The sequence below is a fragment of the Oryx dammah genome, unplaced genomic scaffold (assembly GCF_014754425.2).
Source record: "Oryx dammah isolate SB20612 unplaced genomic scaffold, SCBI_Odam_1.1 HiC_scaffold_24, whole genome shotgun sequence".
Classification (NCBI taxonomy): domain Eukaryota; kingdom Metazoa; phylum Chordata; class Mammalia; order Artiodactyla; family Bovidae; genus Oryx; species Oryx dammah.
In genome coordinates this window covers 52,274,494-52,301,468 of record NW_024070208.1, presented here as the reverse complement: position 1 = coordinate 52,301,468, position 26,975 = coordinate 52,274,494, and the positions used below count along the sequence as shown (strand labels likewise).

At 38.3% G+C, this 26,975-nt stretch overlaps 1 protein-coding gene across 1 annotated transcript in view; it reads left to right on the top strand.

The window, feature by feature from the left end:
* The window catches only part of MYCBP2 (MYC binding protein 2), a 267,214-nt gene that overhangs the window by 17,184 nt on the left and 223,055 nt on the right, over positions 1 to 26,975 (top strand). Inside the window, exon 2 of the mRNA XM_040266905.1 lies at positions 17,300 to 17,375. Coding sequence (XP_040122839.1) covers positions 17,300 to 17,375 — 76 coding nt within the window. The remainder of the gene's footprint in view (positions 1 to 17,299; positions 17,376 to 26,975) is intronic.

Sequence of the window (26,975 nt, the reverse complement as noted above, 5' to 3'; positions counted from 1 at the left end):
GAAACCCTTTAAAGAAACTTCTTAATATTTAGATACATTAAAGGTTTTATGTTTCTGCCATTAAATGGTTCAGTCCTGTGTTCTTTTTTTCTTATGTTTTTATTGAGATATGTATGGTTGTATCAGGTATATGGCATAATGATTTGGCTTATTACATACATCAAATGAAATGATTACCACAGTAAAGTTAGTGAACATCCATCATCTTATAGGTACAAAAATTAAAAAAAAAAAAAATTTCCCCTTTGATGAAAACTCGTAGGATTTACTCTTCTGTTGTTCTTCAAAGAGGATCACGCTGATCAGTGTCCACTCATGCTCATGTGCGGTCATGTCTGACTGTCTGACCCCATGGACTGCAGCCCACCAGGCTTCTCTGTCTGTGGGATTTTCCAGGCAAGAATATTGGAGCGGATTGCCATTTCCTCCTCCAGGGCCTATTTTTTTTTTTTAATTGAAGTATAACAATGTTGTGTTAATTTCTGCTGTATTGCAAAGTGGTTCAGTTATACATGTATATAGCTTAATTTTTTTAAATATTTTCCACTTGGTTTGTCACAGGATACTGACTATAGATAGGTCTCTGTGCCATATCGTGTGACCTTGTTGTTCCATAATATAATAGCTTACATCTGCTGACCTCAAACTCCCACGCCATCCCCCCCACCCTTCCCCTTGTCAGCCACAAATCTGTTCTCTGTGTCCCTGAATCTGTGTTGCAGATGGGTTCGTTTGTGTCATATTTTAGATTCCACATGCAAGTGATATCTCACGGTATTTGTCTTTTTCTTTCTGACCGACTTCATTCAGAAGTCCAAGATAATCTGTACTTGCACAGGGCGCTGATCCTATTTTTTTGAAATTAATTTTTATTGGCATATAGTTGTTTACAGTGTTGTGATAGTTTCTGCAGAGTGAATCAGCTATATATACACATATTTCCTGTCTTTTCTGGATTTGCTTCCCATGGAGGTCACCACGGAGCCTTGAGTAGAGTTCCCTGTGCTGTGTGGTAGGTTCCCATTAGTTACTTGTCTTATGCTTAGTAGTGTCTATATGTCAGTATCAGCCTCCCAGTTCACCACAACCCCTCTTCCCCTCTAGTATCCGTAAGTCCTTTCTCTCCTTCTGTGTGCCTATTTCTGCTTTTCTGCCATTGTTTCTTAAAATATTCTACTCTCGTTTCTTTTTCTTCTAACATCCCAGTGACAATTATGATAAGACTTTTGAGATTGTCCCACAGATCTCTGACTGTTCACTTTTTCTGTTGTCAGCTTTCTTCCTCTTTGTTCTTCAGATTAGGTAATTTTTATTGATCCATTTTCAAGTTCACAGACTCTTTCACCTTTATTCTCTTAGTGAGCCCACCCAGGTGAGTTTTATTTCACATACTGCATTGTTCAGTTTTAAAATTTACATTTAGCTCATTTAAAAAAAAATTTCTCTTTGTCTTTTGAGAACATTTCCCTGTTCAGTTCAAGTGTGTTTGCCTTTGCTTGATGGAGCATACTTACAATAGTTGCTTTCAAGGTATTGTCGAATAATTGTAACATGGATCATCTCAGGGTTGGCACCCATTAGTTATTTCTTCTCTTGAAATTTGTAACATTTTCTTTTTTTAATATTTATTTGTTTTGGTTGTGCTGGGTCTTCGTTGCTGTGCTCGAGCTTTGTCTAGTTGCAGTGAATGGGTGCTGCTCTTCGTTGTGGTGCTTGGGCTTCTCGTTGCAGAGGCTTCTTCTTTTGTTGTGGAGCACAAACTCGAGGCACGTGGGCTTCAGTAGCTGCCGCGTCTTAGCTTGGTAGTTGCGGCCTGTGGGCTCTAGAGCTTGAGCTCAGTAGTTGTGGTGCATGGGGCTTTATCCCCCACTTTGGCAGGCAGACTCTTATCCACTGTACTGCCAGGGAAGTCCCTATCACATTTTATTTTTGCATTGTGAGAATTTTGGATTGTATCTTGGACATTGTGAATGTCTGTTTTGAAAACTCTGGAGCTTACTATAATTCTCTGGAGAATGTTGATTTTTGTTGCTGTTTCTTTTAGCAGTCTGTCATTCCCTGGTGGCTCAGATGGTAAAGAATCTGCCTGCAGTGCAGGAGCTAAGTTGGCTAAGTTGCTGCAGTCGTGTGCGACTCTTTGCGACCTCATGGACTGAAGCCCGCCAGGCTCCTCTGTCCATGGGATTCTCCAGACAAGAATACTGGAGTGGGTTGCCATTTCCTTCTCCAGGGGATCATCCTGACGCAGGGATTGAACCTGGTTCTCCCCCAATTGCAGGCAGATTCTTTACCGTCTCAGCCACCAGGGAAGCCCTGGTGGAAACCTGTGTTCAGTCCCTGGGTCCATTCCAGAATTCTTGCCTGGGAAATCCCATGGACAGAGAAGCCTGGCAGGCTGCAGTCCATAGAATTGCAAAGAGTTGGACACAACTGAGCAACTAACACTTTTGCTTTCAACCCATTTAGCCTGAGATGGCAGATTTGATCTTGCCTTTTATGGGTGATGGTTTTCAGGTCTCAGAGCCTTTGCTGTGTTGATGGGGGTCTGTCTAAACACCATGCGGCTCCAGAGCAAGCCCAAGATTTGTGTGGGCTTTGTAGACAGGATTAGAGAATCGCTTTCTCCATCCTTCACCCTTCCAGGATTTTCTCCACATTCTCCAGCATGCAGGAGCCCCCTTCCCCAGTTCCTGTGGCCAGAAATGTAGGGTTTCTCTTGGAGGTTTAACTTCTGTGTTGTTGCTTTCTGTATGCAGTGGTTGCTTCCTGGTCTTAAAGCTGTTAGAGAAAAGAGGAACAGGTAGCCAGGCTGGGAAGCTTACTGTCCTCTGGGTCACTTTTCCAAATTTGACTCCCTCCCACAATCTTTTGTATCGTTTTCAGCGTACTCAAGTAATTTTTATTTTCTTTTTCTGTCTTGTATTTTGCCCAAAGTTTATAGTTGTAAACAGCATGAAAGACAGGCTGTGTTTTATGTCACTGTACTGGCATCAGAATTCCTTCTCTGAGTACTTTTAAAACTTTTCTCCTTATTTTTGATTTTTAGCAATTTGACCATGCTCTTCCTAAATGTTTTTTCTTAGTGTGTGTTTTTCATGTGTTTGGTGTTTATCGAACTTCTTAGATCTGTACAATGTAATTTTTGTTTAATTTGACACATTGTGGCCTTTATTTCCTCTAGTATTGTTATTTCAAACCTAGCCTCTCTTTCTCTCATTTCCTTCTGGGAATCCACTTAAACACACATGAGGCTGCTTGATATTGTCTTATGGGTGAAGGGTCAGCAGACTTCTTCTGTAACTGGCCAGATAGTAAATACTTGAGGCTTTTCAGGCTGTCCAGTCTCCCTTGCGATTGTTGCAACTGTGTTGTTACAGCTTGAAGGCAGCCATGGACAGTTTTTAAACAAGGAAGCATGACTGTGTTCCAGTATAAGTGTATTTACAAAAATAGGTTCAGTTCAGTTCAGTTGCTCTGTCTTGTCCGACTCTTTGCGACCCCATGAATTGAAGCACGCCAGGCCTCCCTGTCCATCACCAGCTCCCGGAGTTCACTCAAACTCACGTCCATCGAGTTGGTGATGCCATCCAGGCATCTCATCCTCTGTCGTCCCCTTTTCCTCCTGCCCCCAATCCCTCCCAGCATCAGAGTCTTTTCCAGTGAGTCAAGTCTTCGCATGAGGTGGCCAAAGTACTGGAGTTTCAGCTTTAGCATCATTGCTTCCAAAGAATACCCAGGACTGATCTCCTTTAGAATGAACTGGTTGGATCTCCTTGCAGTCCAAGGGACTCTCAAGAGTCTTCTCCAACACCACAGTTCAAAAGCATCAATTCTTCGGGTAGCAGGTTAGATTTGGGCTGCAGACTGTAGTTTGCTGACTCCTGAGGTGTAGACAGTTATGGTTGCTGCAGTTACTTTGTGAATATAGAGGTAAAATCAAAGAAGTGTAAAATATAGATATTGGCAGTAACAGAAGTGTGGGGGAACCAGGTGAATGAGAATAAGGGTAGAGTGTAAGAGAAGAGACTGAAAGATATGTTCGGACTGGGCTACTCTCTTCTGTGTATTGCCTTATTTGAGAACAGTAGTGATAGAGTTAAACTTTCAATTGTTAAGAATATCTCTAGTAGCATTGTAAAGAGGGGAAAAACATAGATCCCCAAAGCAGGGCTAGCTACCTTTAAAAAAGTGATTGCAGTCGTTCTGATAAGTGATGATAAAACCTGAGAGAAGGCAGTGGGAATAGATGAAATGGAACAGTTTTGAGAGGCATTTTGGTGTTAGATAGATGATGAAAGAATGATAGGTATAGCCTGTGACTAGACATCAAATATAGAAATAATGATGCCTTTCTTCTAGTTAGCAAGGGAGGAAGGAAGAGCTAGTTTCTCAAAAGACCATTTTTGATACCCTTCTCTCTAAATTTTCTTTGCTGGTTGTTTCAGCCAGTCCTGTGATTTCAATAATTACCTAATCATTTTGGGCTTCCTGGTCTGTGGTTTGTAGCTGAAACCTTTCTCTTGGTTTCTGGACCTGTACTGTGAAAAATCTTCTGTTAGGACTCTCTTAATCCTGTCTCAGATATATTAAGTGCAGTATATTCAAAGGTTCCTCATGAGCGTGCATGATGTCTGAGACATCATCCTGAAGTTGACATTAAGAGATCATAATGACCTAACACCCATTCACCTCCTTTTTCCAGAAGGCTGAGAAAAGTGGGAAAGTGATTGAGGTTAGGTGGAGAAGGAAGTGCAGCATTTAGAAATGAGTGTTTAAAGGGAAAGTTGGTAACTTGAGGAAGAAGACAAAGAATTAATCTGTCTTTTGGATAACAGACACTGTCACAGATGTTCTTAGTGTCCTAGTCTTATCTCTTTGGCTTTCATCTCTATCCTGTCTACTACATGTATGAATTTCTTCCTGAGAACTTTCTTACTGGCTATAGAGACATACTTGGCCTGTGTGTGGGGTAAGCCAGAAACGCCAGGGAGTTAATACCATCAGAAAGACTTTCAGTCAGTGATGGATACGGATGTGGTGGGTAAATACCTCATTTTCACATCTAACCTGAGCCGTGTTCTATGCCATCTACTTGAGTTCTCCAGTAAGGTCACACTCTAGTGCCCATTAAGGTAACTGGCTTAATAATGCACTTTTTCTTGATTGCCTTCCCTTCCCTATCTCAAGATTTGCTTGCATTTGAGCCTATGCCACATGTCTCTAAATTCTGTCCTCTTAACCTGGTAGTTCAGTTCAGTTCAGTCGCTCAGTCATGTCCGACTCTTTGCATCCCCATGAACTGCAGCACGCCAGGCCCCTCTGTCCATCACCAACTCCCGGAGTTCAATCAAACCCATGTTCATTGAGTTGGTGATGCCATCCAACCATCTTATCCTCTGTCGTCCCCTTCTCCTGCCCTCAGTCTTTCCCAGCATCAGGGTCTTTTCAAATGAGTCAGCTCTTCACATCAGGTGGCCAAAGTATTGGAGTTTCAGCTTCAAAATCAGTCCTGCCAATGAACATCCAGAACTGATCTCCTTTAGGATGGACTGGTTGGATCTCCTTGCAGTCCAAGGGACTCTCAAAAGTCTTCTCCAACACCAAATTCCCTGGTGGCTCAGACGGTAAAGCGTCTGCCTGCAATGTGGGAGAGCCAGGTTTGATCCCTGGGTTGGGAAGATCCCCTGGAGAAGGAAACGGCAACCCACTCCAGTACTCTTGCCTGGAAAATTCCATGGACTGAGGAGCCTGGTAGGCTACAGTCCATGGGGTCACAAAGAGTCGGACACGACTGAGCAACTTCAATTCACTTCACAGTTCAAAAGCATCAGTTCTTCGGCGCTCAGCTTTCTTCACAGTCCAACTCTCACATCCATACATGATCACAGGAAAAACCATAGCCTTGACTAGATGGACCTTTGTTGAAAAGTAATGTCTCTGCTTCTTAATATGCTGTCTAGGTTGGTCATAACTTTCTTTCCAAGGAGTAAGCGTCTTTTAATTTCATTGCTGCAATCACCATCTGCAGTGATTTTGGAGCCCAGAAAAATGTCAGCCACTGTTTCCACATCTGTTTGCCATGAAGTGATGGGACCGGATGCCATGATCTTAGTTTTCTGAATGTTGAGCTTTAAGCCAACTTTTCACTCTCTTCTTTCACTTGCATCAAGAGGCTCTTTAGTTCTTCTTCACTTTCTGCCATAAGGGTGGTGTCATCTGCATATCTGAGGTTATTGATAACCTGGTAGACTAAGGGAGAATGGCAAGAATGATGAGCAAAAAAGAGAAAATGAAGACATTAATGGACCTCATAGAGGTTATTTTAAGGTGGGTGAAAGTAAAGTAAAGGGAGTTAGTATCAATACATTCCAAATGGCATGCCTTTTAGCAGTTAACAAGTAAAGAGTTAGATTAGGTGCTCCAAGCTAAATAGGTAGTGATGGGATTTTGAAGCAGCCCACCACATCAAGGTGAAAGGTGGTAGGTTTTCCTGGTGGATGTACCTTTATTGTCAGAAAGTTACTGGCTCTAGACCATCATTCTGATGCTGTGTGTGACCTCTCAGTAGCTATTATTAATGTCATTATAGCTTATTGAAAACAATGTGAGTTACCAGTACAGAAATACATATAGACTAGAACAGATAACTCATGAGAAGTAATATATATGCTAAAGATTTAAGGGACAGGAAAAGGAAGAGAAAGGAGCTAATACCGAAGAGGGAGAAATGACTATCATCAAGGGAAGACAAAACACTAAAATAGAGGCTCTTCAGGAAGCTGAGGGTAGGGGAGTGTTTAAAGAAGCAGACTGTTTGACAGTACTCATATGTAGAAGAATATAAAGGATGAAGACTGAAGGTAAGAAATGCATTGGCAACAAGTAAGTTTGTGATGTTGGGAAGCCTTATACAGTTGTAGGAGCTTAATCTCAGGAGACTGTGAGACAGTTGTTCTCAAGAAGTTTAGTGATGGAGAGAGAAGGGGGTAGAGAACCATTTGAAACTTTTTTCAATTTTTAGATTGGAGGAGGCAAATAGGTTAGAAGCCATAGAAGTGAGAGATTAAAGAATGAACAAAGAAAAGGTGTAAGTGGTTGAGCAAAATCCCAAAGAGGGTGTGTGAGATGAGGTCCAGTGCATGGCGGAAGGGTGTCCTTATGGCAAGTGCTTTCTCTTGGGATGAACGGACTTGAAAGAGGAGATTTCAGTTTTGGAAGAGGTCCCAGGGACATATTTTCACCCCCTTTTATCTTCCTATTTGAGTTGTAGTAATTTTTTCTGATCTCTTCAAATTCTGTCTTTATCATGTCTAATTTGCTGTCAACTCACTTCTTTTAGTTGCAGTTGTTTTTTCATGTCTGGAGGTTGAATTTGATTATTTTCAAATGTGCTGTGTTTTCCATACCCAGCAGATATTTTTAAGCTAGTTTTTTATTTAAGCTTGGTAAGCATAGTTGTGTCTCAAAATTTCTTCTGAAGTTTGTCTTTCTATTGTCTTTTTGCTAATAATGGTACCTTGTATCTTTGTGCCTGGTTGCCTGACTGCTAACTCGTGACCCTTCTGTGGCTCTCTTAGTCCTAGGATGAATGAATTGTCTTCAGAAAATTTTGGAGTTGCTTCATGGCTCAAGTTTTGCTCGCCCGCCTGGGCTCCATTTGCCTAGATTATAAGTTTTCATGAGGCATGGTCTAATAAAGTCATAATTTTTCAATCTTTTCTTCCCCTCACTCTCTACTCCCAGTCTCTCCTTTTCTTATGTTGCTCTGCTCACTGCCTAGCCTTACCCCTCCCCGCCTTTCCCCTCCCACTCCTGCATGCTAAGTCGCCTCAGTCGTGTCCAGCTCTCTGTGGCCCTATGGGCTGTAGCCCACCAGGCTCTTCTGTCCATGAGATTCTCCAGGCAAGAATACTGGAGTGGGTTGCCATGCCCTCCAGGGGATCTTCCAGACCTAGGGATTTAACCTGTGTCTTTTACATCTTCTGCATTGGCAGGCGTGCCCCCTGGGAAGCCCTACCTCCAGCCTAAAGACCCCCAACCTAAAGACTCCTATCTAAAGACTTGCAGATAAAAATCAAGAGACTGAAGCTGTGTAGGAAATCTCTTTGCATTTCTCTCCTAGACCAATTGAACTATTAAAATCTCTGTTCTTATTACTAATTATCAGCCTAAGTTAAGTAAATAAAAGTTTTCTACTTAGTAATCAGACTGCTATCCTGCCCTAATTTATTCAGTGATGCATGAACACAATGAAAATATCATTACATTAATTACACAGGAGAAATAAGTCTGGCTTCTATAGAGAAGCTTCAATTTACACATGGTGTTTTATAAATTAGTTGATTTTTAAAAATTGGTCTTATATTTACTGACCTTGATAGTTCATTTATTAATTCTTTATTTGTGGGATTATTTTACATTTTCTATAAATATGGTTATGTTATTTACAAATAATAATGCTTTGCTCTTTCCTTTTCAACCATTGTGACTTTTATTTCTTTTGCTTAACGTACTGACTTCCAATACAGTATTAAGTAGAAGTGGTAATAGTGTAAATGCTTATTTTTTTTGCCCTGTACTTTGTGGAAGTATTTTAAGTTTTCATTATTGAGTATAGTTAAGTGTAATGTTAGCTGTAGGGTTTTTGTTGATAATCTTAATCAGATTAATAACATCTCTTCTCCTAGTTTCCTGAAGCATTTCATCACAAATAGTTGTTAAGTTTTATAAAATAATGCGTCTGTTGAAATGATCATATTCTCCCTTATTTCCCTTATTCAGCATAAGGAAAAACTTAAAAAATAATAAATTTGGCCTTTTATTTATTATCCTTTTTATATGTTGATGGACACTGAAATTGTCTTTAGGTCAATGGCGTTTTTTCCTCATATTTTTATATTGAGATATGTAGTTTACATGCCAGTAGTTTACATGCCATAGAATTGAACTTTAAAGGTATTTAATTCAGTTATTTTTAGTATATTCACAAAGTTGTGCAACTGGAACATTTTCCTTCACCCCACAAGGAGCTCTTGTATCCTTTTGTTGTCATTCCCTGTCACCTTTCCCTCTAGCAACCCGAGTAATCAACTTCTGTTTCTGTGGATCTGGACATTGATCTAAATGGGATCATACCACTTGTAATCTTTTGTGGCCCGTGCTTCTTTTCATTTAGCAATGTTTTCAAGGTTTACCCAGATTGTAGCATGTTTCTACTGCATTCTTTTTTATGGCTGAATAATATTCTGTTACAGGCATGTGCCACATGCTGTTGAATCTGTTTATCAGCTGATGAACATTTGGGTTGTTTCCACTCTCTTGCTATATAGTATTTTTGCTTTTATGTTCATGGGAGATACTGGGCTGATATTTTCTTATTTCAAAGTGTCTTTTTCAGACTTTGGTATCAGAATTATGCTAGCCTCATAAGATGAGCTGGGAAATGTTTTTTTATTTTTATATTCTCTGGAAGAATTAGTCTGAGACTGATATTTGCAAGACTGTACCAGCAAGTTCTGTAAGTGTTTGGAGGAATTCACTGTTGAAGCCATTTGAGTGTAGTTTTCTTTGTGGGAAAGTTTTGACTCGGGATTCAGTTTCTTTAACAGACATAAGACCACTCAGACATTGTGTTTTTCCCTTGGGTAGTGTTGAGAAGTTATTTTGTCCTTTTACCTAAGTTGTGAAATTTAGGGGCAGTGTGTGTAGTAATGTCCCCTTCCTTATTTATTTCTCATGTGGGTAATTTGTGGTTTTATTTTTTCCTGACCAATCTTGCTAGAAGTTTATTAGATTTATTAATCTATTCAGAGAACCAGTTTTGACTCCTTGATTTCCTCTTTCTGTTTCACTGATACCTGCTCTTATTTTAATTTCTCTCCTTCTACATTCTTTATAGTAAATTGGCTCTCTTCTTTCTAGTTTCTTAAGTTGTAAGGCTATACTTTCAGAGTTTCTTTTTTCATCGAATGCATTTGTATGCAAAAAACTATGTGTTTCCTCTAAGTCCTGCTTTAGTGACATTCCCCAAGTTTTGATATGTCATGTTTAATTTTTATTCCATTGAAGATATTTTCTAATTTCCATTGTAAGGTCTCCATTACAGCTCTTTGATCCGTAGGCTATTTAGAAATCTGTTTTTTTAGATTTCCAAATATTTGAGAATTTCATAGTTTTCTGTTGTTGGTTTACAGTTTAATTTTTTTGTGACCATTGTTCTTAAAAATTTGTTGAGGCTTGGTCTGTGGCCCAGCATATCATCTATTTTGGAAAATAGGCTATCTGCCTTAAAAAAGAATATGCATTCTGCAGTTGTTGGGTGTGATTTTCTATGTCTGCTAATTAGGTCAGGTTGATTAGTCATGGTTTTACATCTTCCTACTTGCATACTGTTTTGTTCTGTCAGTTACATAGAGACGGTAAATTCTGATCTTGTGACTGTGGATTTGTCTTTTCTTCTTTTACCTTCTCTCAGTTTTGCTTTCTATATGTTGAAGCTATGCTGTTGCTGTTATACACATTCGCATTTAGGATTTTTGTGTCTTCCTACTGAATGGACCCTTTCAGCATTGCGAAATGTTCTGCTCATCTCTGATAGCACTTCTAGCCTTAAAAATTACTTCATCAAGTATATAGCCACACCACCTTTTTTGGAGAGGCCAGTGGGTGTGTGCAGGATATGTCTTCTGCAGTCCTTTTGCTTTTAGACTGTGTCCTTTTATTTAAAATTTTGATGTTGCAATTTTTAAAGGAAGTCTTTTCTTTCATACTTCTTAGAGTATTGGTGTATTGATGGTGAATTATGTCAGCTTCTGTGGATGTGAAATCATCTCTATTTTTTCTTCATTATAAAAAATATTTATTTATTGGCTGTGCTGGGTCTCCACTGCTGTCTTTTCTCTAAACGCAGCAGACAGGGGCTGTTCTCTAGTTGCTGTGCGAGAGCTTCTCTTGTGGCGCACAGGCTCCAGGGCATATGGGCTTCAGTAGCAGCCACACAAGGGCTCAGTAAATGCGGCTCTTGGGGCTCTAGAGCCTTGGTTAGTATTTGTGGCACTCAGATTTAGTCGCTTCACGGCATGTGGGATTTTCCAGGACCAGGGATCAAACCTGTGTGCCCTGCATTGCAAAGTGGATTCTTAACCCCTGGACCACTAGAGATAAGCCCTATTTTTGTGTTCATTTTTAAAGGATATATTCGATAGATATATAATTCTAGGTTGCTAACCCTCCCATCCTCCCCCCACCCCCCAGCACTTTTCAGCACACAAAAAATGGAAGCTGTCAGTCTTCAAATGTTTTTTTTCCTCCCCACTCTGGCTACTTTTAACATTTTCTCTATATCCTTTATCTCATCAGTTTGACTGTGCCAAGCAGTTGGTATGTCTAGGTGTGGTTTTCTTTTTGTGTTTTCCTTCTTAGAATTCCCCGAATTTCTTGAGTCTCTAGGTTGATTTCTTTCCTTACTTTTGTAAGAGTATCATCAATTATTTCCTCACATATTGCTTTTGCTCCATTCTTTATTTTGTCTCTTTGTCTGAGATTGCAGATACGTGAATATGAGACAGTTTGGCTCCGTCTCACATGTTTCATACTCTTCGGTTTATCACATTCTTTTCTCTGTGCTTGAGTTTGGATGATATTTTTTCTTGGCTTGTCTGCAAGTCAGTGAATTCTCTTTTCTTCTGCTCTGTCCTGCTCTTAGAATCTTCTGACAAGTTCTTAATTTCGGGTATTGATTTTTCTGTTCCAGGAAATCCACTTGGCTTTTTCTTTAAATGTTGAAAATGCATTTTGTTCATCTTTGCATCTAGGTCAAGTCCTTGCCTCCCAGTGTCTGGGTTATCTTGAGTCTACCTGACTGTCTGTTTTTCTCTTGACTGTCACATTATTTTGCTTCTTTGGATGTCTCTTAATATGTTTATTTTATATCTAAAATTTTGTGTAAAAGAACAGTGCATTTATTTCAGATGATAAGGTTTGTTTTTTATTGTGTAAGACAGATAGGGTGAGGTATTGGCTACCTCAGTCCAAATCAGAGATTGAGTAGATTCCTCCAGCTGCTGAGAGTCTGTCTTCTGAAACTAGGTAGCGGTGGGATATTGACCCTACCCTTTTGGCTCAGCCCCCTCATTTCTTTCTTGAGTGCCCCATCACTAAGCAGATGTACTCTTAGATGTCCTGGTTACGTATTTGAAGCTTTTCTCGATTCCAGTCTGTCATCCCAGCCCAGGCAGACATCTAAGGCACCATAGTTTTGGTTTCCTTTAGTGAACTCAGTCCTCACTTATACCCAGTCTGCAAATGCCCTCATGCAGGAAGATGCCAGTGATCTCAGCTCTTCTGGGAAGTGCTCGTCCATATCTGGATTCATCTGGTTCCCCTGTTGCTTCCAGACCTTTCTTGTATTAGTCCAGTTTTTGAAGGAAAAGCGATGACTTGCTCCTATCTGGTATCTTTCTTTAGTAAAATAGAAGTGAAAGTCAGGAGTTTATCTTTGCAGAAAGAAAAGGCAGATAATTTTCAGAGTGCTTATTTGTATAAGCATAGTGATGTTTTGAATAGTTTTATCTGTGTTGCATACTAATAGTTATATTTTTTCTCCTGATATGAGCCTATTTATCAAAATATATGCTAGGCCAGGGTCAACAAACTATGAGCCTATTTATCAAAATATATGCTAGGCCAGGGTCAACAAACTATGGGCCACAGATCAAATGCAGCTCAGTTCCTTTTCTGTACACCTTGTGAGCTAAGACTGGTTTTTACATTTTTAAAATGAATAGATGCACATCAGTCAATCAGTCAAAGGAGAAAAGTGTCTTGTGACCCATGAAAATTGTATGAAATTCAAATTTCAGTATTCAGAAATCACGGTCAGATTGTAATGCTCAGTCGCTAAGTCAGGTCACTCTTTGTGACCCCATGAACTGTAGCCCACCAGGCTCCTCTGTCCATGGGATTTCCCAGGCCAGAATACTGGAGTGGGTTGCCATCTTCTCCTCCAGGGCATCTTCCTGACCCAGGGATAGAACCCGTGTCTCCGGCATCTCCTGCGTTGGCAGGCAGGTTCTTTACCACTGGCACCACGACCGCCCTGATCTGTCCCTGTGTTGCCTGTGACTGCTTTCATGTTAGCGGAGGATGAACAGTTGTAACAGAGATCTTATGGCCCACAAAACATAAAATATTTGCTGTCTGGCCCTTTACAAAAAAAATTTGCTTATTCATGTCTCAGACCATAGACTCGGGAATTTTTCATTTCTCATTTCTAAGGGAAATCGAACAAATGATTGAAACCCTCTTATTCCATATGTTCTTTGAATTTTGACTTATTTAAATACTAGCATTTTAGAGTTAGAAGGAACTTCAGAGATAATCTCCTTCAACCTTTTATTTTGCAAACAGAGAAACAGATTTAGAGGAAGTTATAAATAAAATTATGGCTGATTTTTGTTTTGTTAGAAAATAGACTTAGTATTAAATGGATATAGAAACTAATGATATGTAACATGGAACAACTTGCAAAATTTATTTGTTCTTGCAGAAGTATTTAGTTTTACTGAACTGGTAGCTATTAAGAGAATTTTTTCTTTGGAATCTTTAAAGTAAATATTTTAAAATAAATATTTAAAGCATGTTAATAACCTTTGCCTTTCATTACCACCCATAATTCTTCCAAATCTCATGGGTATGAGGTTCTTTTTGTAAGAAGACTAAAAATCTTACAGGACCAATTCCAGACATTCTTCATTAAGCTCCTATTGATTTAAGATTTAAAGTCCTAAATCATCAAAAATTCCATGGTGAAATGTTAATGTGTAAGGCTTTTTTCTAGAGTTTTTCTTTTGTCTATCTATCCTTAGATACCATGAAAAGTTTAAGCTTAGTTCTGAAATGCAGTCATATAGTAGGATGTTGTGTTACTAATAAATGGCACTTTTATTTTCTAAGTTGAACACAGATTTCCTACCTGTAATTTTTGGCTTTTTACTAGGTTTTTTGGATAACAATCTACTTCTAAAACAAGCCACATCAACAAAAACACCAATTTGTGGGGACTTGGGGAAAGCATCAGATGATGTGTATATTCAGAATTGGTGGGTCCAGATTCATTAAAATTGTTATAACTAATGAGATGCCAAATGCATAAAAATATTTTAGGAATACATTCAAAGTCATTTGAACTTTAAGAAAGTCCATTATACAAAACAGACAAAAGTGTTGGTGTATGCTTTGGAAAATTTAAGTCCATGATAAGTAGGCTTCAGGAAATCCATCTTAATTTTGAGATATATATATATATATATATTGTGACTTCCTGGTGGCTCAGATGGTAAAGCGTCTGCCTACCTGGGAGACCCAGGTTCGATCCCTGGGTGGGGAAGATCCTCTGGAGAAGGAAATGGCAGACCACTTCACTACTCTTGCCTGGAAAATCCCATAGTTGGAGGAGCCTGGTAGGCTACAGTCCGTGGGGTCGCAAAGAGTTGGACACGACTGAGTGACTTCACACACACATACACACACACACGTATATATATTTATTCTGTTTCTCTGATGATTGGTTTTTGAATGAACCTTGATGCTTTTCTAAACTGTATAGAAGGGATTAACCTTTTGGTATTTACTTATTTCTTTTGATCAAATAACTGATTTCACTTACATAAACTTGAGTATAAAGGAAAGTTGATTTTCTAAACCACACATGAAAAATACTCATTACTTTTCATTACCTTGTTTATTTGTCTGGTATTTCTTGAACATCTATGTTGTGTCAGAGACTGATGCAGGTGCTAAGAGGGAAAATGTTGAAGTAGATATTTTTTGCTCATAGCCGAGTAGATTGTGTGAGCAGGTATATCTATCCATGTGTAGCGCTTGATACTGTTATTCTCTTTCTCTTGTCTTTTGGAGCATACTGTGGTGGGGAAATCCCATGTGCATACATGATTTCCATTACTTTCTTTGCATGAAAATCTGAGGAAAATAATCCCACGGATAATTCCTTAAAGGACGTTTCTGGCTAGATATCCTTTAAATGTATTGGCATATCGATGAATCCATCCTTGACCCTCCCCTTATTTTACTCTAAGGCTGGTAGCTGTAGCTCTGAAATTCTTTTCTCCCTGGCCTCTCTCCTTCCTCCCACTTTCTCTCAAAGTAGTTTGAGTGCTTTATCTCAGACACTTTTCTGAGCAAAGAGGTTGAAGCAGAGAGCAAGAATGATGTGGCCTCTGAACTCTTGAAGCTTACTTCTTGGTGCGAGTGCAGCACTCAAGTATGGAGAAGGCGATGGCACCCCACTCCAGTACTCTTGCCTGGAAAATCCCATGGACGGAGGAACCTGGTGGGCGGCAGTCCCTGGGGTCGCTAAGAGTCTGACATGACTGAGCAACTTCATTTTCACTTTTCACTTTCATGCATTGGAGAAGGAAATGGCACCCCACTCCAGTACTCTTGCCTGGAAAATCCCATGGATGGAGGAGCCTGGTAGGCTGCAGTCCATGGGGTTGCTAAGAGTCTGACACGACTGAGCGACTTCACTTTCACTTTTCACTTTCATGCATTGGAGAAGGAAATGGCAACTCACTCCAGTGTTCTTGCCTGGAGAATCCCAGGGATTGGGGAGCCTGGTGACCTGCCGTCTGTGGGGTCACACAGAGTCGAACACGACTGAAGCAACTTAGCAGCAGCAGCAGCACTAAAGAGATAACTCTAAGCATAATTGGAGTTGTAGGTTACGTGATAAGACACACGTGTAAGATGAAATGAAAATCCGTGTTAGGGAAACTAGCCCAGTCTGGGACATTTCTGAGTAAGTGACACTTCCACTGGGCCCTCAGAGATGAACAGGAGTTAGTTAGCAAGAGATGTGGGATAAAATTCCAGGAAGACTTCATGAGAGCCCTAAGGAGCCTAGCAGATTCAAACCGCTGAAGAATAGTCCTTGTGGCTGGAATGTGATGAACAAGTTGGAAAAGGATAGAAAATGAGGCGAGTCAGCTCTTGGTAGAGAATCTTTTAAATCAGGTCAGAGCTTTTGGTCTTTATGGAAGAGAACTGAGAACATATTGATAGAGTTTGTAGTGGGAGAATTACCTATTCATTTTTTGTTTGTTTGTTTGTTTTTTTAAGTTGACTGAATTCCTATATGAGATACGGATTTGCATAAATTCCTGATGCAAATGCAAAGAGCTGATGTAGATAGATTTAAGAACTATTTATATGTAATAAGATTTTGTGGTTAAAGTATGAAGCTGAAGCGTGAAGTTTTCATATGCTTGTTCCTGTGTATTTTGTTGACATTTTAGTATCTTGAATTCAGACATTTCAAAAGCAAACTTATTTTTTCTTTTTGCAAACTAATTCTTCCCCTTGATTTCCCTGTTTTGTGAATGACATTCCTACCTCCAAGTGACCTAGCCTTACAGTTTTTGTTTTGGTCATAGCTTCCACTGCGTGAGTTACCAAGTGTTAAGGACGGAGCTCTGTAGGATCTAGGGTCTCCTCCTCCGCCTCTTCATCTCCTCCTCCTCTTCATCTTTTGTCTTTGTTATAGCAGTAGCATCCTTCTGTTGGATCATTAAACTATGATTTTCCCTCAAGTCTCAGAGTTCCTTGAGGATGAGAACTGTCTTTTTCATCTTGTCTTTAGTACCTGGCAGTGTGCACTTCAACATGGTAGACATGAAAAATATTCAATGAGATGAAAATAAAACATGTTCCTTGATTCTTATTTCTCCCACTGTAATTCTTATTCTTTGCCACATTAAAGATTTTTTTTTTTTCCTTCAAAGTCATTAAGGGACTTTCTTTTGCTTAAAGGATAATTTGATCTTAGGGCTGTGAGGTAATGAAAAACTGGCTGCTGCATATGAGGAGTGTATGAGTTGGGGTTTTCTTAGAGTAATTTAGTAAAAATGAACTCCTGAGCTTTATTGCATTGTAGTCCTCACTATTAACAAACAGCAGATTTTTCTGAGAAGGAAACATAACTAATATTTATTAGCATCCCTGCTGTGGAATAAAGTGTTAACAATTTCATTTGATGCCCTATTACATTTTTTAATTTTAGAAAAGTATTTTCAGAATTCACACTTTAAAATACAATGTATATTTCTTAGCTGTCCAGTATTGTGCTGTCTTGTCAATAGCTCTGTTGTATGTTAGTATCTTGTATGTATACCTAGAGTATATATTGTTTTGTAATTTTGGGCGTACCTGTTTTTAATAGCTTTATATATTCTAAATATGAACTTCCATCATTCTTTTATTCCATTTTTTTTTAAATTTTTAGGAATAAGAAAATTTTAAATAAGAAGAAGTTGAAAAGAAAACAGAAGAGCAAATCAAAAGTGAAGACAAGAAGCAAGGTAAAACTGTTAGTAATTTAAAAGGAATAAGGACTTTTTCATACAGTAATTTGAATAAAAATACAAAGGCTAGAAAGGTAAGAGATACAAACTATTATGTATAAAATAGATAAGCTATAAGGATATATAATACACCACAGGGAATACAGCCAATATTTTATAATAACTGTAAATGGAATATAACATTTAAAAATTCTGAATCACTGTTGTTCACCTGAAACTTATATAATGTTGTACATCAGCTATTTCAATAAAAACAATAAGATATGTGTATAATCATTTCTGTGCACTAAAGTAATATTTAAAGCCCCTTATCATTTGATCACACTGTTTAATTTTATCTTTTTGGCATTTTTGACCGGTGACCTGCAAGTTATTATTTGGAATCTGAAAATTATTTATTATTTATTCCTGTTATCTTTGATCAGTCCTTTGGGGGAGGATATCTGTTTCTCTTCTCTTTTTCATTCTGACTACATGTACTAGAAACTGACTGAAATTGGCTTGTGAGTTGGGACTTGGTTTCAAGTTTGTCATATACCTATGCATACATTATGAGTTAGAGAGTGTTATTGGTGCGTGTATATTGTTCTGAACTTCTTTTGACTGTTGGTGGCTGTACAAAAGAAAAGATAATAGAGAATATTTGAACTTGGTGGTACCTTAAGAGATCAAGGATCCATTTTCCTACTTAATGCAGATATCTTCTCTGTAAAATCCACCTAGTTTTTTCTTAAACATTTCACTTTCTATAAAGGAGTCTCTTTTCTAATGGACAGGCAGAAGAGAGAAATCCTAACTGATTTCTGAGGAGCTCTACCTTTGGTTATAGAAATAGTTACTTAGCTTGGATTGTATAGCCTATTTACGTTCTATAGACAGTTGTTTCCTGACCTTTTTAATGAGTGTTCTTGCTCCTGTAGCTGGAAGAAATCTACTTTGAAGTAGTAAATCAAAAATAAAAGCATGGGGGATGAAATTGATCCTTTGGACCCAGGGATTATAATAATATCATCGAATCTTCTTGCTTCTGTTTTCCTCTGAGTGTGGATTTATTGCCTGTGGCTGAGGACTAAGGCTGCTGGCAGCTCCAACTTTATTTTCTTTAGGCAAAAGGCAATTTCTTCCACTAAATGTGGCAGAAAATCTCGGATAGGGTTTTTAATTGACCTGCGTTATTCACTTTCATCTTGAAAATGGGGTGCTTTGATTGGTTAGATTCTGAGTTACTTTTGTAATGGATGGTGGGTGAGCACCCTGATGAACAGCCTATGTGGAATGTGGTTGCCCTAAGGAAAATGTTACTGTGTGGGCAGATACATAATATATGTTCACTGTATCACATCTTAACACATCTGTTTTGGGGACAGAAGAGGGAAGTAAGTGGAGAGTATTCTTACTATCTTGATGCATGGAAACCTTTAACAAATATTTATACACAGTCATTCAGGTTTACAGTCTCTACCCCTTTTCCATTTTTTGGTGCTATGTGCAGAGTCTGAATATGGGAATATTGAAAGTCTTTTAAAGTCCTTTTTAAGGTTTCATTTGTTGATTTTCCTAAAAGTGGTGGCATGTGATATCTAGGAAGAGATAAAAAGTCAAAGTCTTTCTTCTGTTTCAATTCTGTCTCTGACTAGCTTTGTTCCCTTAATAATTTACCTTTAGGTAAATAATTGGCCTTTAGGTTTTCTATCTACTTTTTAGGAGCCGCTTGTGAAAAGAATGATATTAAAAAAAAGCTTCATTCAGTCACTCCTTAGACTTTAATGACTGACTCTGTGCAGACCTTGTGCTGGGTATTTGGGAAGCTAAGATGAGTAGGAAACATTTCCTGTTCATGATGAGTGTATAAAGTGGTGGTGGTATCTCTGTCCTCTGTTCCTATTTCTGGACTATTTTTTCATCCGCCTCTTTTTATAAAAATTACTTTTTAAGTGCTATTTAGCTATACTAATTCATCTTCTTTATTGCTCTCATTGGCCCCTCTTATTTCTCCATTAGCCATCGCCTTCATTACTCTCCTTCTTATCTGGTATAGATACCACAGTATTTTTAGAAAAACTCTTGCTTAATCTACTGTATTAGTTCTTTATAGCTGCTATAACAAACTTTGTATTTTATATTTGGCTTAAAACAGCACAAATTATCTTACAGTTCTGGAAGTCTGAAGTCTCAGGTGAGTAGTCTCACTAGGCTACCATCAAAGTGTCGGCAAGACTGTACTCTTTCTGGAGGCTTTAGGAGAGAATTCGTTTGCTTGCCTTTTCCAGCTTCTAGAGCCTGCATTCCTTGGGTTCTGCTTCCTTCCATCTTCACAGCCAGTAATTGTTGGTTGAGTCTTCTCATGCTACACTACTCTGAACCTTTCCTGTGGTTATATTTCTTTCTCCGACTGTCTTGCCACCCTCTCCCATTTATATAAACCGTTGGGATTGCATGGGCTTCCCTGGTGGCTCAGCTGGTAAAGAATACGCCTGCAGTGTGGGAGACCTGGGTTAAATCCTTGGGTTGGGAAGATTCCCTGGAGAAGGGAAAGGCTACCCACTCCAGTATTCTGGCCTGGAGAATTCCATGGACTGTATAGTCCATGGGGTTGCAGAGAGTTGGACACAACTGAGCGACTTTCACTTGGGATTACATTGGGCCTCCCTCAATAATCCATAATAACTACCCCCATCTCAGAATTCTTAACCACATCTGCAGGCTCCCTTTTACCATATAAGGTGATGTACTCACAGGATCTGGGGATTAGGGGGGAGATGTTTTTGGAGGCTATTATTCTGACTACCACATCTTCCTTTTCCTCATTTGTACATTTGTTGGATTTATCTGACAAAACTCAGTTCTGGAGTGTCTCTCATGCTCAGTGATAAAGAATCTGCCTGCCAGTGCAGGAGACATGGGTTTAAGCCCTGGTGCAGAAAGATCTCACTTGCTGCGGAGCAGCTAAGCCCATGTGCCATAACCACTGAGCCTGTGCTCTACTGAGCCCATGTGCCACAGCTGCTAAACCCGCGTGCCTAGAGCGTGCTCTGCAATAGGGGAAACTGCCACAATGAGAAGCCTGTGCACCACAGCTGGAGTAGGCCCTGCTCTCCACAACTAGAGAAAAGCCCTCACAGCAGCAAAGACCCAGCACAGCCCGCCCCCCACCAAAAAAAAAAAAAAAAAACACCTCATCCTCTTTCCCTGCAGGTGAGCACCTCCTGCCTACGGGAGTTAAACGAGAGTTTATGGACAGCAGTACCCTTTCATGATTGCCAGCATCAAATAAACCTTCCATAGCCAGATTATTTTCTTATTTTTTCTGGTCAAACAGTTCTTCCATTTTTCTTGTGTCTTTTTCAGTCCTTTGCCATTCGCCTCAAACTTGTGATAAGTTCTGCTCTCCAGCTAATGACTTCACTTTCTTATAAGAGAAGTCAAATCCATGACACAGGAAACGTCCTAAAATTCCTGCTATCAAATGTATTTATCTTAGATCAGGTTCTTTAATGGCAGAACCTGAAACTGGGAGTGTTGAAAAACACAATCATGGTTTAGAAACTTTCCATCATCCCTAAGGCTTTCCTTATCGTCTGCTGCATTCCACCACCACCACCCCCCGCCCCCACGCCCACTCCCAACCCCGGTTACAGCCTTGAATCTATGCAACCGCAGATTTGCTTTCTGTCATTATAGATTAGTTTTCATTTTTTAGAATTTCATGTAACTGTGATCATACTGGGTACACTCTTGTATCTGGCTTCTTTCCCTCAGCATAATGATTTTGAGTTCTGTTGATGTTTTTGTATATATTAATAGTATATCCTTTTTTTTTTTTCCCTTTCCTGATTAGTATCCCATTGTTTGTATATATCCTGATTTGTTAATTCACTCACTTGTTGATGGGCATTTTGGTGTTGTTTCCAGTTTCCAACCATTGCAAATAAAACCACTATGAACATTTGTGTACTAGTCTGTGTGTGGGTACACTTTCTTGTTTTTGGGGGGAGGGTAAATACCTAGTTTTGGGATGATTAAGGTGATGATTTCTTTGATTTTGAGAGGACTCATAAGACTCAAAAGCAGTTTACAATAATGGCTAAGATTTATTACCACAAGAAGTACAGCGTAAGCAGAAGGAAAAATAAATGTATTGGTGGTTAGGGAGTAACGACATAGGCCTCCTGGTCTTGCCTTGTTGAGCACACAGGCCGTGCTTTCTCTCTGGCAGTGAAACACAGGAGTATGTGTGGAATGTTTCTGTCCAGGGAAGCTCATTTGAGTCAGGATCTGAGACTTTTATGGGGATCTGGTCACATAGGTATATCCTGATAGGCAACCAGCTGCAGCAGGTGAAACTTGGGTTCACATTGTCAATCGTGATATTTCTGCAAAGCGGTTGGACCAGCTAAGTGGGTAAGGTCCATTGTTGTAGGAGTATGTAACAGAATCATCAATACCTAACATAAAGAAAGCTCTTGAAAGACTCCATTCCCAAGCTTTGGCCATAGGACAGTGATGATTCCCTTGGAGAAATACAGAGAATAAACAGTGTTAACACTTCCTCACAGGTGACTTAATAGGTGGGTGTTTAGCTTTTTGAGAAACTGAAAACTGTTTTCCAAAGTGACTATTCCATTTTACTGTTCCACCAATAGTGTGTGAGAAGTTTAATTACTTTATATATTTGCAAACACATGATCTTGTTAGTCTTTAAAATTTTAGTCATTGTTTTTTAATATATTAATTTTATTCTTAGAATCATAGCTGAAAATGAATGATTTTAAAGCAGTTAAAATGATTTGCTATGAAACAGTTACGGTCAAAGTTTATATGCTAGTAAAAAAAATGCTCCTGAAAAGATACCACTGTCTTTCACCCTTTAAGAGTTACACAAAATTTTAGTCATTCTGATATAGGGTATCTCACTGGTGTTTTACCTTGCTTTTCTCTCATGACTAATGATGTGTGAACATTGTCATCATCATCATATGATAAGCCTTTCACCAGTTACGTCTTTTTATTGTGAAATGTCTGTTCAACTCTTGCCTTCCCTTTTAATAATTGTCTTCATATTGAATTCTCAGGGTGCTTTATATATTTTAGATCAGAGTCCTTTGTCAGCTGTGTTGCAAATAATTTCTCCTGTGGTTTGCTTTTTTGTTTTTGTAGAGTGCTTTATAAGAGCAAAAGTTTTATAAATTTAAAGAATTGATTTTTCTTTTATGATTCATATGTTTTGTGTCCTAGATTTTTGCCTATAGATTTTCTTCTAGAGATTGTTATAGTTTTAACTGTTGCATTGCATGTAGGTCTGTGATCCATTTCAAGTCAATTTTTGTATATAGTGTGAGATAAAGTTGATATTCATTTTTTCACATGTTGATATTCAGTTGATCCAGCATCATTTCTTAAAAAGAATCTTTTTTCCTTTGAATTATCCTGGCATCTTTGTAAAAAATCCGATGACTATATTTGTGTAAGCCTATTTCTGGAATTTATTTTGTTTAATTGATCTATATTTATACTAATACCATATGTCTTCAATACAGTAGTTTTGAAATAGATCAGATGTTTTAACTGTGGTCTTTTTAAAAAAAATTGCTTTAGTTAATTTAGATTCTTTATATTTCCATTTAAATTTTAGAATCAGCTTGTCAATTTCCATTCTTAAAAAGCCTCTATAATTCTTATTGGAATTGCATTGAATCTGTAGGTTTGGGGGCATTAAAATTGCCATTTTAATGATACAGAATCTTCTCATTGATTAACAGTTTCTCTTACTGTTTACTTAAGTTTTTAATTTCTCTCAGTGACGTTATTTTGGTTTTCAGTGGAGAGGACTTTTGCATACTTTAATTATTATGTATTTTTGATGTTATTATAAATGCTGTTATTTACAAATGTATTTTTAAAAAATTTGAGACGATTATGATATGACTGCAATTGTTAGGAAATAATACAGAGAGATCCTATGTACCCTTTGCCCATTTTCTCCCATTGGTAAGGTGTTGCATAACTGTAGCATTATAAATATCACTATCAGGAAATCAATATTGATACAACCTATGGATCTTATTTAGGTTTCACCAGTTTTATATGCACTCATTTGTTTGTGTGTATTTAGTTTTATGCAGTTTTATCACGTGTGGGTCTTTGTGACCATTGCAGTGAAGATGTAGAACGGTTTGATTGTAAGGATCCATTGTGCTACTTTTATGTAAACAGATACATTTCCAAATTTCACCCTCTCCCTAGCCTCTGCAAACCACAAGTCTGTTCTCCATCTCTATAATTTGTCATTTCAAAAATGTTATATAAATGGATTCATGCAGTATGTAACCTTTGGAATTGGCTTTTTTTCCACTCAGCATAATTTTCTTGAGATTCATCCAAGTTGTTGGCATATATCAGTAATGGTTTGCACCTTTTTATTGCTGAGTAAGTGTTCCATGGCATGGATATACCACATTTTATTTAACCCTTCACTCATTAAAGGACATCTGAGTTGTTTCCAGTTTTATTTGAATAAAGCTTCTATGAACATTCATGTGCTGGTGTTTGTATGAACATAAGTTTTCATTTCTCTGATATAAATGCCTAAGAGTGCAATTGCTGGATTATACTGTAAGTACATGTTTACTTTTCTAAAAAACTGTACTTTTTTGCTAGTCTCTGTGTCATTTTATTCTATCAGCAATGCATGAGCAATCTAGTTTTTCCACCTCTTCACCTGTTTGTGTTAATGTCACTATTTTTTATTCTAGCCTTTCTGATAGGTGTGTACTACCTCTCATTTTATTTTTCAATTTGTATTTCCCTAATGGCTCATAATATTGAACTTCCTTTCTTGTGCTTCTTTGCCTTCTGTATATCTTCTTCCATGACATGTCTGTTCATGTGTTTTGCCCATTTTCTGATTGGGTTGCTTGCTTGTTTGGTTTTTACTCATTGAATTTTGAGAATTTTTCATTTATGCTGAATGCTGGCCATTCGGGCATCCCTGGTGCTCAGACGGTAAAGAATCTGCCTGCAGGCAGGAGACCTGCCTTTGTTTCCTGGGTGGGAAAGAGCCCCTGGCCCGAGGGCATGGCAACCCACTCCAGTGTTCTTGCCTGGAGAATCCTCATGGACAGAGGAGCCTGGTGGGCTGTAGTCTGTGGGGTCATGGTCAGACATGACTGAGTGACTAAGCACAGCACAGTCATTTGTCAGATATGTGGTTTGCAAAATATTTTCTCCCAGTCTTTAACTTTCCTGATACTATTTTTTTTTTTTTAACATATTTTAACTGTTTACTCCCAGGATATAGGTATATTACTCATTTTTATATATTTAGACTTGGCTAAATCTACACATTATTGCAAATGACTGCTTTTTATCTTTTCTGCACACTTAAGATTCTTTTTTATGTCTCTTACAAATAAAAGCATTTGATTTCTGGGAGATAATTTTCTTTATAACTATACCTTTTATTTATTTATTTTTTTTGACTAATGGCAGAGGATAGCAGATCTAGCACAATGTTGTGTGTAATTGCTGAGAGTAGGTATCTTGGCCTTGCTTACGGCCTTAGGATGAAGGCATTCAGTCTTTTACTGTGTTAGCTGTGGGTCTTTCATAGGTACCTTCAACTCGAGTTTTGAAATTCTCTTCTGTTCTTAATATACTTAGGCTTTTTGTCATGAATGGGTATTTGATTTTTGTCAAGTGTGTTTTCCATGTTTATTTATAGTGTGTTTTTTTTTTTCCTCTTATTTTTTTGTCCGTGTAGATTTTGGATTGCTTTTCCAGTGTTGTACATCCTTGTTTTTGAGTTGAATGTGATATATTATCTTTTTAAGAGTATATTGTTGGATTTGAATTGCCAATATTCATTTATTTTTAGTATCTGTGAAAGACATAGTCACATGTTATGTATCAGTTAACTTTAGTACTCTTTTATTTAACAAGGAATACTCAGTTTTTTCCTAATTATAATACTTATTGAAGAAAAGTAGAATTTTGAGACTCAAGTGTTCTTGGTACTCAAACTGTCTCATTTTATTTTTCGTGGATACTTCCTAGCCATACTCTAATTGTTCAAACTTACTTTTGTATACTATCTTAAGCTAGTTCTGTATATTTATAATGTAAATATTGATCTCAAAAATGTGGTTGGAGTCTGATAAATAAAATGCTGGGCCAAAATAGACCTGGGATATTTAGTTATAACAATTGAATTACCAAGCATGTGATTGTGATTTACAGTACTTATTAAGACAGATATTAGATTGGTGCAAAAGTAATTTCAGTTTTGGATCCTGAATTTTAAATCATAACTAGGCTCAAACACATCTTTATTAATCTAAGTAGGAACTATTACAGTCAACACATTTTTGCCAATGAGAAACAAGTTTGTATATTCCTGTAGCATAAAAATCTGTGTTTGGGATTCAGTGAATTCTTGGAAAGCATTTTCTGTGTACTGCTGGTTATGGAAGCATTTTCCCTGCAAAAAATTGTTGAGCTGCTTGAAAAAGTGGTAGTCAGTTGGTGAAAGGTCAGATGAATATGGCAGATGAGGCAAGACTTCATAGCCCAGTTTGTTCAACTTTTGAAGCATTGGTTGTGTGAGGTCCCGTCAGGTGTTGGCACGAAGAACCAGCCTCTTTCTGTTGACCGTTGCTGGCTGCAGGCATCGCAGTTTTCGGTGCATCTCATCAATCTGCTAGGCATATTTCTTAGATGTAATGGCTTTGCCGGGATCCAGAAAGCTGTAGTGAATCAGATGGGCAGCAGACCACCAGACAACAACCATGAATTTTTCTGGTGCAGGCTTGGCTTTGGGAAGGATTCTGGAGCTGCTGCTTTGTCCAGGCACTGAGCTGACGGTTGTATAAAATCTGCTCTTCAGTGCATTTTGATGGTTCATGTTGTGTAGAATAAAAGAAGATGACACTTCAAAATGATGATTTTTTTGATTTGCGGTCAGCTCACGAGGCTGCCACTTATTGAGCTTTTTCACCTTTCCAGTTTGCTTCAAATGCAGAATGGACCGTAGAGTAGTCGACATTGAGCTCTTGGGCAACTTCTCGTGTAGTTAGTTGTAAGAGGATCAGCTTCTATAATCCTCTCAGTTGGTCATGGTCAACTACTGATGGCCAGGCACTGGACTTCTCATCTTCAAGGCTCTAGTCTCCTTTGCAAAACTTGTTGATCCACCACTGTGCTGCAGGACATTCATTGGCAGCTTCTGGGCCAAATGCGATGTTGATGTGGCAAGTTGTCTCTGCTGCTTTATGACCCATTTGGAACTCAAATAAGAATTTCGCTTGAATTTGCTTTTTGTGTAACATCGTTTCCATAGTCTAAAATACTTAAATAAACAGCAAGTATGACAAAGTTCAACAATGCAAAATCAAAATTACTTTTGCACCAACCTTGTAGCTAAGAGAGAGAGAGTTTTCAGGAAGCATGTGCCCAGAATCCGTAGTTTTCTCAGCATCACCATTATTTGAATGAGAATGAAATTAGTATCAACTAAAACTAAGTTTTTTTTTTTAAGTTCTAATATCTGTTTAAGGCCCTATATCTACTTTTGAAAGAAATAAAAATGTAATTCAACATATG